The sequence below is a fragment of the Phyllostomus hastatus genome, unplaced genomic scaffold, assembly GCF_019186645.2.
Source record: "Phyllostomus hastatus isolate PE091 unplaced genomic scaffold, TTU_PhHast_1.1 phas_contig_65, whole genome shotgun sequence".
NCBI classification, from domain to species: domain Eukaryota; kingdom Metazoa; phylum Chordata; class Mammalia; order Chiroptera; family Phyllostomidae; genus Phyllostomus; species Phyllostomus hastatus.
The window spans coordinates 14,206,566-14,220,135 of NW_025333932.1; the positions used below are offsets into that span (position 1 = coordinate 14,206,566).

Consider the following 13,570-nt stretch of genomic DNA (forward strand, 5'->3'; position numbering starts at 1 on the left):
ACGGGATACAAGAGGAGTCCAAGTATTGGAGTCCATGATGACTCCAAGTATTTTGACTCAAACAATTGAAAGAATGCTTTGCCATTAATGGAGATAGAGAAGACTATGGGTAGAATAGATTTGAGGAGAAATTAGGTTTTATTTATATATTTAGTTTCAAAACACTTATTAGACTTTTGTGGTAGCCAGCCTCAGAGAAGGCAGGCAAAGATCCTTTCCTCTTGAATTTAGCCCTTTGTGGAATCCCTCCTACATTTAATCAACGATGGTCTGTTTGACCAATAGAATACTGCAAAGGTGATGGCATGTGACTTCCAAGGCTACGTCATATAAATCACTGAGTTTCTGCCTAGATCTCATGGAGTTTTACTCTGGAGGAATCCAGTAGCCATGCCCTTAGGACATTCAAGCCGCCCCGTTGAGAGGCCTACATGGAAAGAAACTGAGGTGTCCCACCAACACACAGTACCATTGCTACTTGTGAGTATACCACCTTGAAAGTAGATCTTCCAGCCCCATGTGATGACTGCAACTCTGCCCAATACCTGACTGCAATGTTATGAAGGATATGAGACAGAATGGCCTGCTAAACCACTCATAAATCCCTGAACACAGAAACCATGAGAAATAATGTGACTGTTAGTTTTAAGCCACAAAATTTGGTGTAATCCATTGATTTTATGAACATCTCATTCATTTTGACATCCATGAAAATCTCTACTAGTTGTTGGGTCCGATACATATTTGTTCTTTGTTTCTTAAATGTTGTTATGCCTAATACATAATATGAATTTAATAAGTGTTGAGTAAATGAAAAAATGAACAAGAACATAAGTAGAATAGAATTTAGACAATAGGTTGAACAGAAGGGGTGATGCATTGAAACAAGATTGCTTATTGGGCACTAAAAGTACACAACCATTTCCTTTTCCTTACTTCCTTCTATTTTAGTGGAGACAAAGATCATAATGGTTAGGTAGGAAAACTATGTATTCCAGAAATTTTGAAAAATTACACTTAAATTAGTGGTGTGCCTGGCAACCTTCACTTACATGTCAAAGCATAATTAAGAATGAAACAAAAGGTTGAACAAAACACTTTTTCTCCCTCCCCATTATGCTGCAATCACAAAGGCCTTGTTTCTGCTCTTGCAACTTGCAAGGTCTACTGGTGCCTTTGCCCCTGCTATCATCCCACTGCCCTCAGATCTTTGCATGACTGCCTCTATCTTATTTTTTAGGTCTCAAATCAAATATGGTCTCCTTAGACCTTCCTTGATCCCCAGTTCAAGTAAGCTCCTATTATCCCCAAATCACCCTTAACACTTTCCCCATGGTAGTTATGGCTACTTAAAATCATCTCATTCACTTATAACAATTCACTTATTAGTTGTCCTCCCCCTAGGATAAAAGATTCTGTATGTCCCTAATTTATCACAAATCTAAAACAATGCCTGGCACATAGTAGGCATCCAGCACATGCTGGATCCTCATGTGTCCTGATGTGATTATTTAAACATGTCACAAGCATATGTTGCCAATATGGTCTTTCTTATATGTTAGCTGGGCAACTGCTCAGCTTGCTGCCTACCACCAAGGAATAGACAAGAGTCACACAAGGTAACTATGCTATTCACTCAGACTTTATTATATGCAGGTTCACTCAAAGTAGAACATTAACATACATGAATATCATACTCCCACTCTAACAATCTAAGAGAAATATAACACACACACACACACACACACACACACACACACACACAGAGCAATCAATGGGGAATAATGAGCTCAAGTCCCAGGGTCTCAGTCTGCAGGTCCAAGAGACAGTACAGTGGGTAAGGGAGTTGTCAGTATCTTACAAGGAAGGATTTCTGGAGTCAGGTTAGCAGTAGAACAGACGAAGTCCTCAACCCAGCAGGGCAGAGCCTCCAGCAGCTGATGCTAAGGGATATCAGCATGGCATGTAACAGTATGTTGCTGTGTGGAGCTCAGCTGTTTCAGCAGTGGTCTGGGGCCTGCCTCAATTATATCTTTAAAGTGGTGGATTACACCCTTCTGGGTCTCTTGATAAGTGTCTTTGGCACCCCTGATGATAAGTGGGGAATTTCCCCAGGAGTCTATCTATGGGTGGTCCTGTTCTTCAGACATGGCTGTTTTGGTCACATGTGCAGATATCTTAGGTGTGTCTCCTTGTCAAATATGTATAGCATGACTTAGGTAGTTTCCCTCTTGAACCAAAGTGTCATGGCTGACTGACAGCCATCTTAGTTGACATGAGAGACTCCATCTTGTTTTATATACTTTATCCTATCTTGACTGGACCAATGCCATTTTATTGGTCCTGCCCTACACAAAACATATTTAGTTTTGATTTTTTTGGATTAAAAGTCAAGTTTTTAGTTAGAAAAGTCTATACTTCTTCATATGTTTCATTTTCCATTTCTGTAATTTAAATAATTATCCTTTGCTCATATTTCTATTTTTAAAAATTAATTTGTACTTCCTGACTCATATGGCTCAGTTGGTTGGGCGCCATCCCACGAAGTGAAAGGTCACCAATTCAATTCTTAGTCAGGGCATATGCTTAGGTTGTGGTTCTGTCCCCAGGTATGCATGAGAGGCAACACAAGGATGTTTCTCTGTCACATCGATGTTTCCTTCCCTCCCTTTCCATCTCTCTAAAAATAAATTTTAAAAATTAAAAAGATCAATGGCTGCTTAAGATACTAACCCTTTCTTTGACTGTTAGAGATGAATGGCAAATGTTTTTTCCAATGTGTTTGCTGATTGATTTTGTTCATGTTTTTCTCGGATACAAGTTCTGTATTTCCCACAGTTTGTTTCATCAAGTCGGGCCTTTGGGGTTTGTTTACTTAGAAATGCGACTTTAGGCAAGTAGGCTGACACTTAGTGACCAAAACTCAATTGCATTTTTGCACCTCAAATGCAACTCAATTGCATTTTTTCTTCTGTAAAGTGGGGATAATGGCAATGAATATGTCACAAAATTGTGAGTATTAAATTAAATTAAGTGTATAAAATGGCTCAGATTGTGCACACTGAAAGTGCTCTGAGTAAGAATGGTTATTATGATTCTTCCTGGTTCAGGTACTAGTATAATTTTCATATATATATATTTTAATCCTAACTTGAGGATATGTTTATCGATTTTAGAGAGAAAGGAAGGGAAGGAGTGGGAGAGAGAAAGAGTCAGAGAGACATCTATGTGAGAAACATCCATCAGTTGCCTCCCCTCTGTGCCCCAAACAGGGATCAAAGTCGAAACCTAGGTATGTGCTCTGCCAAGGAATCAAAGGGCAGCCTTTTACTCTATGGGATGATGCTCCAACCAAATGAGCCATCTCCCCAGGACTCATTTTCTCACATATTTTAATTGTTTTGTCCTTTAGGAATTAATTTTGGTGCACTAAATAACTAACTTCAACGTGCAAAGTGAGCCTGCGGTTCTGGGTGAGGAAAGTCTCATAAAAGTGTTGAAGCCTCAGCCCACCGGCAGGAGGCCATTGCCCTAGGCCAGGGCTTGGCGAGCTGTGCTCCCAGGGGGCGGGCCTGCGCCTTGGCCCCACGTACCCCATCTCTACTCGCCTCTTCCCTCTCAGCCTGGCCTCATCTGCGCCTCCATTAGTTAGACCCCACTTCAGCCGGTCTCTGCGTCTTCGCTCCGCCCCCTACTCGGTTGGCCCCACCCACCTCCCCGCCCCCTAGTCAGCCTCGCCAGGCTGGCCAGTCTCGTCTGGTTCCCGAGACTGCTGTTGGCCGGACTTTAGACTTGCTCCCAGGTGTTCGCCGCTGAGCCTGTAGGTGAGTGCGGGCTGTACTCTCGGCAGTGTGGGGACTAGGGGTAGAAGGGCCCTCGGGCCCTGTGCTAGGAGTGCCGGAGGAGCGCGGTGGGAGGGACAACTGGGGTGACACGCCTGGACCTGCGCGGGGAGATGGGGCCTGCACTGGGTGGGGCGGAAGCTCTGGACCGGCCACTTGCCTGCTCAGCTACCGTGCACTCCACGTAGATCCACTGTGTAGGCCGTGTTTTCTGTGCAGTGGCCTCTACACTGACCGTCAGACAAAGGGCATGTGGTATGGGACCTGCGGTGGTCATTTCAGCAGACTCAACACCATGAACAAGCGATGTAAGCATTAGTGCATCCGATACCTACATTTACCACTTAACGTGCAATTGTTACTCCATTTCAAGCTGGAGGAAGCTAAGAGGAAGCAATTTACCATTGGGGTGGAATTAAGGTCTGTACAGTGTCACATCACAAGCTTTGGCGCTTAAAGGTAAGAACATTACTCTTTGAAATAAACTGGGTACCGAGGTTTCAGATCTCTACTTTGAGGTTTGTTAGCTCTGTGACCTTGGGCAGGTTAACCTCTTAGGACTTGTTTCTGCATTTGTAAAGCGAAGATCAAATACCCTATGTCAGTGTTGTTACAAGGACTAAATACGATGATATTTCTAACACAGCAAAGTGTCTGCCTTGTATATCCTACTCGTTACTAACTAGGGTCAGCACACTCCACAAGCCAGCTCAAACAAAACTTGTGCAGGCCCAGAGCTCAGAGACAGGGACTTAGACGAATAAAGAACATGGCCCTGGCTGTTGTAATTCAGTGGATTGGGCACAGGCCTGCAAACCAAAAGGTCACTGGTTTGATACCCAGTCAGGGCATGTTGCTTGGTAGCTGACCTGGTGACCAGTATGGGGTAGGAGAGGCAACCACACATAAAAAGAAATAAAAAAAAAAAAAAAAGATCAGTTACAGCCACACTAATACAGTCATTGGTGGTACCCAAGGTCACTTTCTTTTTGCCTTTGTGAGAATTTTTTTAAAAGGGAATTCCTTGGCCCTGGCTAGTGTAGCTCAGATTGAGCATGGGCTGTGAACCAAAGGGTCGCCAGTTCGATTCCCAGTCAGGACACATGCTTGGGTTGCAGGCCAGGTCCCCAGTGGGGGCCACGTAAGAGGCCACCACACATTGATGTTTCTCTCTCTCTTTCTCCCTCCCTTACCCTCTCTCTAAAAATAAATAAATGAAATCTTAAAAAAAATAAAAGGGAGTTCCTTTTGGTTGATGAATTAAAAAAATACATTTCATTTTGGTTTGAAACAACTCAGAGATCAGTCTTTGGGACTGGACGCACTGAGGCTCTCTGGATAAGAGGGAGCCTGGCCTGATGGTTTAGGATTTTTTTCTCAGATCTAGTGCCTAAAGAATGCAAAGGGACAAGAGGTGTCAGAATGGGGACAAAAGGGGCCTTTGCCTTTTAAGGGCTACTTAATGACTAAACATGTCTCCTAATTTTACCTATAACTGTGAATACTTTGTAGACAATGACCTTCATTCCCACATAGCATTAAGCAACCTAAGGATTATACACATGCTCTCTACAACACTGGCACTACTGTCCTGAACATCTCTTCCATGGCGTCTGTCCTGATAACCAATTCCTGCTGACCTTAGCGCCTGTCAGTTCTTGGTTCTCTAGCTTTAGACACAGCTGTGCTTTTTTCTACTACTGTTAGAAATTTCTTTTTTAAAACTTTCTTTAGTCAATAAATAATTGTTCTAGAAAGTCAGCAAAACCAAGAAGGTTAGCACTGGGTGTAAAATATGATTAAATAACATTTTGACCTTCAAAAATTTGTAATGAGCCCTGGCTGGTGTAGCTCAGTGGATTGAACGCTGGCCTGCTAACCAAAGAGTCGCTGGTTCGATTCCCAGTCAGGGCACATTCTTGGGTTGCAGACCAGGTCCCTACTAGTGGACTCATGAGAGACAACCACACATTGGTGTTTCTCTTCCTCTCTTTCTCCCTCCCTTCATCTCTCTCTAAAAATAAGTAAATAAAATCTTTTAAAAAATTGTAATTAGCCACCACTGCTCATGGAAAGCATGAACCTTTAGGTGGATATCTGAGTGAGGATCAGTGCCACTCTCAAGTATGAGGAACCCAAATGTGTACATTCCTTTAATGTGCTCACTATTACCTTCACCCTGCAGGCTAGCTTCCTGCCTACTACCTTTCCCTTTACCTTCTTACCTGTCTTGGAAGTATTGCTAATCAGGTTAAAGTTCAAACAAATCTGTAAGATACTTGCTGGGAAATTTGTTGAAACATTGGCTGAGAAGGACATTTAAATTAACACCTAAAGTAAAGCATCATAGATTCTATTTAACTACATTACTTAAGTTTCTTACATGATAATAAAAAACAGACATTATGTGTGCATTTTGATAACATTCTGAAAATGACTACACTGGCTTAAATGTGTTTGAAGCCCTGACTGGTTGGCTTAGTTTTTTGGAGTGATCCCATACACCAGAAGGTTGTGGGTTTGATCCCCAGTCAGTACACTTACCTAGGTTTCAGGTTCAATCCCTGGTCAGGGCATATACTTGGGTCGTTGGTTCGATCCCTGGTTGGGATGTTTTTAGGAGGCAACTGATTGATGTTTCTCTCACATTGATGTTTCTCTCTCTCTCTTCCTGTCCTTTCTCTCTCTAGAGTCAATGAACGTGCCCTCAGGTGAGGATTAAAAAGTAATAAGTAAGTAAATAAGTTTGAGCAGCTTACCAGTATGTAATCATAATTTTAAAAAGGCATTAAAATTAGTCAACTAATGATCAAAATTACCAATATAAGTTAGCTGGATAGCATATTAATGCAGTTTCCCCATGAAAAATACAAGGAAACACTACATATTCATTATAGCAAATCATATCAAAATTCCATCTTACCAAGCGGATGTATTATGTCTGGTTCCTGTGAAAATTACCAAAGCAGCAGTGTGGTTGTGCTATGCATTGTCATCAGGCCTCTTTAGTTTTCTGAGGTTAGTTTACCCTGTTCCAGACTCAGGTCTCAGCGCATGTTAAGATAGATCCCTGCAGCTATGAAGAGGAATTTGTCCACATTTTCTTCTCTCTAGAGGTTGGGAAGTGAAAATCAAAACAAGTATTTCCTGATTGTGTTGTCAAAAATAGGTTTATAAAATATCTAAAATTGCCCATGCTGCCTTCAAGACTCCTTGTTCACCTTCCCTGCTTTATTTTTCTCTTTAGCACTTATTACCACCTGTATACACTGTAATTTTAGTATCTCCCTGCAGTATAACTGTGTGAGGGCAGGGATGTGTATTTGTTTGGTTTCTTGTCCCCTAGTACCTTAGCAGTGTCTGGCACAATAGGCTATCTGTGAGAATGATACTGAGTGAACGAATAGTACGAAGTACTATTCAATTGTTCCTGATCAGGAAGTATGAAGGGGTTTACCAGAAAGTTACAAATAGCTGAAATGGAATGCTAAGCAACCATACAAGGAATCTTCTTGAAATTGGGAAATGTATAAACATCTCATAGTCCTTGCTCAACATAGACACTTTAAAGCCTTGAGAACAAAGTCATTGTAGTTGCTGCAGCTTTGAACTGAGAGAATTTTCATATTATTTTTCATCACAACTAGAGAGGAGAATGTAGTGACATGTGAAATGCCCATCTGGCCCAATTAAATAGATGCTCCCTGAGAAGAGGAGGGACCTAGGTGTTAGAATTGGGCAAAGCTGGGTAACGGGCAGGTGAGAAGTTCTGATTTCTGGTCCATCATCTGGGGGATTCCAAAAGGCATGAAGTTCTTAAAATGCTGGGACTGGAATAAGGAGCCCAAGGGACTTCAGTTTCTGAGGTGAATGGGCCTTAACATGACATCTAGCCTGCCTGCAACCCAACTGGCCAGCAGTTTTATAGAGGCCTTGTAATTTAAAAATTTTTGGCTAAAGAGCTGGAATTTTCTACTAGGAGATACAGCTCTGATTTTTATCAAGGCAGGTTTTTTTTTGTAAAAGATGATTTATTTGATATATGGGTAATGGTAATAAAGTGAGGCAATATTGAGATACTGTCATTGCATCTGACTTTTATTAACACCTCACTCAGTGCCCCTATGGTGAACTCTTTATTTGATAGGCTAGAAAATGTAATCATGAGATTTCTAAAGTGTATATACTGTAGCCAAGGGATTAGAAAAGTAGTATAACTAGAAACAGATAATTAAGTAAATTCTGTAGCCTGTTATGAATCAGACAGATCTCTATATTTTAAGGGTTTTCTAGAGAAATCAAGGAAGGGGCCTTAGTTAATCTCTCACTTTGTAGCAAGCAATAAGGACAGGGTGAAACTGTATATACTTTTTAGTTTTCAAATCAAGAGTGGTCAAGTGAAAAAACTTTTGTAATGACTCCTGCTTTCCCCATTCTGAATGTTCAGGTATCAGCAATAGTATTACTATTTAGATATTCAGGATAACTCAAGTATCTGGAAATTTATTTTTTTATGGTAGCCAGAAACTGATTCCTTTTGCTGTGCTGAGGGTTTAGTGATGAGTGACACTGTGTATGGTAGGAAAACTTGCCTCCTTGTCCTGCTGTGTGGACCCAATGCACTGGGCTTGTGTTTTGTTTGTTGATGATCTTTATTTTTCTAAGTCATCACAGAATATGGATTTTAATAATAGTTTCAAGCAGAGGTACCTAATTAGTGGGAGAGTATCTGAATATAGGTATTTTTTTCAGATATGGTTTTTTCAGTAGTGGAAGATGGAGGCTAAATTTGGAAAACCTTATCCTTTTCTTTCTGTTTCTCTTTTTGGTTCTTGTAACTTTTCTGATATTTTTACTTTGTTAAAAAAATACCCCTACTTCTTTAGTACCACTTTCTGTACATGTTTTGTGTTCACTATGATTAAATGAAAGTCATAGCACATTAACTGGAAGAGGCCTTAAAAGTTACCTAAAGTGATTAAAAACTCAGATTTAATAAGTGAAACACAGAGGCTAGAGAAGTTAGACAACTGCCCATAAGCAGTGACACAGAACTATTGGCCACTTTTTTTTTTTACTCTGATCCAATGACCCTTTTGCTTGTCCCTTTTTCACACTGAAAAGAAAACATGTTTTTTTCTCTGTTTGTGTGCTTTAATGCTTGATGTAATTCCCTATCCCCATTTCTAGTGTCCATGGCAGGGATTAAAATATGTGGGCATCACTTTCTTAATACATACAGGATAAACTCAGTGTAAATTCTTTTACCATAAGTTTTCTACTCTCAGAGCCCGGGTGTTCAGTGCAGGGCATTCCTGTGAACTCCTGTTGCTGTCCTGAGATGGCCCAGGAGTACCTTCTGGAAGCTCTGAGATGTTGGTGCCCCATGTAGATAATATGTGAGAGCCCAGCAAGGGGGAAATGCTTTTGTGCCCTAAGTAACCCATGATCTAATGGACTGTCTTGGAGAACTGCTGTGAGGTAAATATCAACTGTCCAGTTCATGGTATTGGTGGGTGGGCACTGACTTCCATCCAACTGTTTTGGGACAAATAATGAGGCATTGTCACCAGTCCTAGATCCCCTCCCCTATGTACCAACTACATAGTTGCTCAGAGAAACAAGCTCTTCTGAGAGAATTTAGAAAAATTAGCACCAGTCTATCATCAAGGCTATTTGGGCCAAGTAATTTTGTGTAAACCCCATAGTCTTTTATTATCATTCCAAGAAGCTCTTCATAAACAAAGATGAGAAGGGTGCTCTACATCTTACTACTTAATAATAAGCCATCAACACCGAGGCAATTGATTAAATATTTGAGTAGTTAATAAAGTAATAATTGCTACAGTTCACAGAGTCATGTCTGATATATGCTGAGCATGTCAGAAACCAACCATTGCCAGGTAATTTTTTAAATCTCTAATTTATAGAAATTGAAGTTCAGATAGATAACCTGGCAAAGCAGACACACTCAAATACATAGTGGGAAAGAAATGTGAACAAAGAGTACTGACTCTGAAGTTATTCTTCTTTCTGCCACAAGAATGAGCCAGACATTGTCCTTCCTGGTGAAGGGGCTCTGCAGCCTGGTCCTTGTGCTCAGCTCACAGCAGTGGATTGGAAGGAAAACAGAGCCCACGTTTTATAGGCATCCCAGCCAGTCATGGGGGAGCTGTCAATCACAGTGTATCTTGATGAAGACCTTGGATGGGCAGAAGGTGCTGCTCACTTTAGTTGGCTGGGGTCAGTGTGGGCAGAGCCAGGAGTTCTTGGGAGAGCAATAGACTAGTGGCCCTGGGCAGCCAGTGCTGTTGTTGTTTTCATCAGAAGTGATAAAGTAATGATGTGAATGGAGGGAGGATGGCAGTGGGAGTGCCGCCAGGAGCTATGAGAGGGATTGGAAGTGGAGTTGGGCTGTGGGTATGGGAAGGCTCTGCACTTGTACATGTGAGAGATTTGGGGGGTGTGCCAGAATCTCCCTGACAGCTTTCCCGAGCACATTAGGGCACCAGGCCTATATGAGATGGGGAGGAAGAAGCAGACACTGCAGGGTTTTCAGCTAGGGCCTGGGTGTGACCATGGTCTCAAAATTTTATACACTAGACCTTCTTTTACATATTAGCTTTTAATTTTCAGTTTCTTTGAATCATCTGTCATATAATATTGATTTGGGGAAGTTGGGGTGACTGGGAAAGTTGACTTGTTTAGGATTTCTAAGGGATATTTGCATTTCAGAAACCTAACAACTAAACCAAACTATTCTCCAGTAAGTTACCTGTGCAGTGGAGAAGCTTCTGGCCAGTCCCAGGGCTCGCTCTATCTTGCTACTATCGCTCTTTGGGGAGGAACACATAGAGGCACCTTCTGTTGGCATGCCTTCTTCTGTCTGTTCAATTGTCTCAGACACCAGGAGTACAAAACATTTATTATCTTCCATTTTAAAAGAATACTATATTGTTTCTAAAATCATGTGTCATGTACCAGGTCATCACATAGAAGGAAGTGCAGAGCATCTTCATAGACATTGCTGTTAACATGGTTCAAGCCGTAATGGGTTTGTCACTTAAAATGAGCCTGCATGCAGAGCTGTCATCAGGGGATACTGCTAACAGAAGAGATTTGCATTTTGGAAGGAATACAATAATGTAGCTGTCAGCAGTTTACTAAATGATCATACACATCTGGCAGGCTGTTTCTGTAGCTCTTCTGTGAGAGGGGGAATCATGTTCTTCTGATGGTGTGTCTCTGTTATGAGAGTGACTCCACACAGAGGTGTTATCTTCACTTCTGTGCAGTTCTCCCCATCCTTGGAAATTGAGGGCTATCTGGTTGCTGGTAGACAATTCATTACATACTGTGTTCCCAGGACTTTAGAAACCTTGCTCATGCTACATCTGTCCCTGGAGTACTGCGTTATCCTGGGTACTACTGATACAACTCACAACACTCTAAACTCCCTTATGCAGAAGACAAAATGGACACACTAACCTTTATTCCATAGATGCTGTGTTAGATATGAAGAGCGAGGTGCACTGCGCATGCCAGATATATAGGTTTACTTGTAGAATTTCCATTTTGACTGAAGAAATCTAGAAAGTCATTTCTATGACATCACATAATCATCACTGCAAATCTTATCTTGTCCCTATTCTGCAGGAGTTCAAATGAGGTCTTTAGTGAAGGCTGGATAAGAGAGGATCAGACAGTGATTTGGGGTGGATAAAAGAGGATCAGACACTGGAGGCAGGTAGTCCTAAAATACTACTACTACTGTTACTGTTACTATTACTACTACTATTACTATTATTAAGCAGCAGCAGCTTCTGGGCACTGTTTAAATATATTAACTCAGTCTGCTGAACAACCAGATAAGGTAGGCTTGCTTATTAATTTCATTATTTTCATATTATTATTGGACATGAGGAAACCAAGCGGAAACTGAAGGTAAGGCTCTTGAATGTATAGTACTTTGTTTGTGTGCTTTGTTGATGTAAAGTAGGGGCAGGTAGGGTGGTCACTTTGGGGCGCACTCCCTGCTCACTGATGCTTGAAGCTTTCCTTGGGAAGGTCAGTTCAAAGAAGAGAAGGTAGAAAGACTAGAAGGGATCAGGCCTATGGGTGCTCATGGGGTCTGAGGAGAGAGGAGGAACAGGCAGTTGTTGGAGGTGCAGAGGAGTAGAGTTACAGGTGGCAAGTCCAAGGACAAGGCCCATGTGTTTACCTTTCAGAGATGTCATGGCTGTGTAACATCAGAGGGAGGACCATCAGATCTCTGCTTCTGGGTTTTCTGGTGTCTCTTTGTACCATTTGCTTTGTACCCTGACAGTCTGTGTAGTACTTTTTCCTTTTTCATAAATCAGAGTAGGACAGAATGATGATTGTAGTCACACTGTCATTACAGATGCTCACTGATATTGGAAACAGCTCATCTCCTGCACTGGACAATGTAAAGATATGCTAATTTTGGTGCTAAATTCAGTATTTGTGTGTTTCTGGATCTGGAGACTTTACTGCTATCATGTCAGTGACCGAACTTCCGAGGCACCATAGAGTTGATTTAATACAAGTGATGTCTGAAATGAGTATTTCATCCTCTTCTCCCCAGCCTGAGAACTTGCAATGACACCTATCACCCACCCACTGAGTCCTTCAGCCTAGTTCTCAGTACACTAGACTCATGTCCTGCCCACCATGACTCCCCCATCTGGATGCTCACTTCCATGACACTGTCTTCATTGTGCCCTCTCATGCCTAGCTCTCCTGTTTCTTTGTGGTCCCCTCTTTACCTGCTCACAGAATCCTCCAAGCTCAGCACTGCCAGTCTCCCTGCAGTGTCTGCTCTGCACAGTCTTCGGCCTGCATCAGAGATTTCTCCCAATATTAGTGTCTGGGGCACTTTGTCAGGACCATGTGTTGTACACTTCACAACTGTGATACACATAAAGTAGCAAAAAATGTCTGACTTCACAGTAAAAGGCCATGGCAGTTTCAGTTTTATTACAACATCCTGGGGAAGGGATTTGGGAGGCAAATAGGGGATTTGTGAATTTTGTTCCATATTAGGAATAATTCTCTTCAGGGTGAAGTCCACACACAGAGCATTGTTTTTCAAAGGAATTTCTAGCTTTGGCAACTACAAAACCTGTTTCCTTATTCCGTTTCCTTTAACTTAGGAATATTTTTAATCCTTACCTGAGGATATGTTTCTTGATTTTAGAGAGAGAGGAAGAGAGAAACATCGATGTGAGAGAAACATATCAATGTGAGAGAAACACATCCATGTGAGAGAAACACATTGATTGGTTGTCTCCCACATAAGCCCTGACCGGGGATTATAGTACATCCTAGGTATGTGCCCTGGCTGGGCATTGAACCCGTAGTCTTTTGCTGTATAGGACAACACTTCAACAAGCTGAGCCACTCAGCCAGGACTAATTTAAGAATCTTAAATGTTAGTATTGATTTCTGACCCACAGTGAGGATTGTACTATTTTCAAAGAGTCCACTGGAATAACTAAAGAGTTTCTGTAGGCATGAGTTGTTTTTGATACTTGCCAAAGGACTCTTCTAAGCATAATCCTGATTATTTTAGGCCTAAGTAGACATTTTGTACAGCACAGAAATCCTGTTTAAATAACAGGATGATTGATGAGTGGATTTGTTCTTCTTGTCCCAGAATTTCATCCAGATCTCCAAGTGGAAGGCAAAGGGCATCAAATATCCCACAT

General features: G+C 41.6%; 1 protein-coding gene across 6 annotated transcripts in view; it reads left to right on the forward strand.

Moving 5' to 3' along the window:
- The first annotated feature begins 3,694 nt into the window (after positions 1–3,694).
- The window catches only part of CPNE3 (copine 3), a 54,167-nt gene continuing 44,291 nt past the window's right edge, over positions 3,695–13,570 (forward strand). Inside the window, exons 1-3 of one of the 6 annotated variants that reach the window (XM_045849404.1) lie at positions 3,728–3,824; positions 4,062–4,301; positions 6,533–6,553. In XM_045849404.1, the coding sequence (XP_045705360.1) occupies positions 6,538–6,553 (16 nt within the window). In that variant the 5' untranslated portion in view covers positions 3,728–3,824; positions 4,062–4,301; positions 6,533–6,537. The other 5 variants (XM_045849406.1, XM_045849403.1, XM_045849409.1 and 2 more) reach the window with 5 other exon arrangements.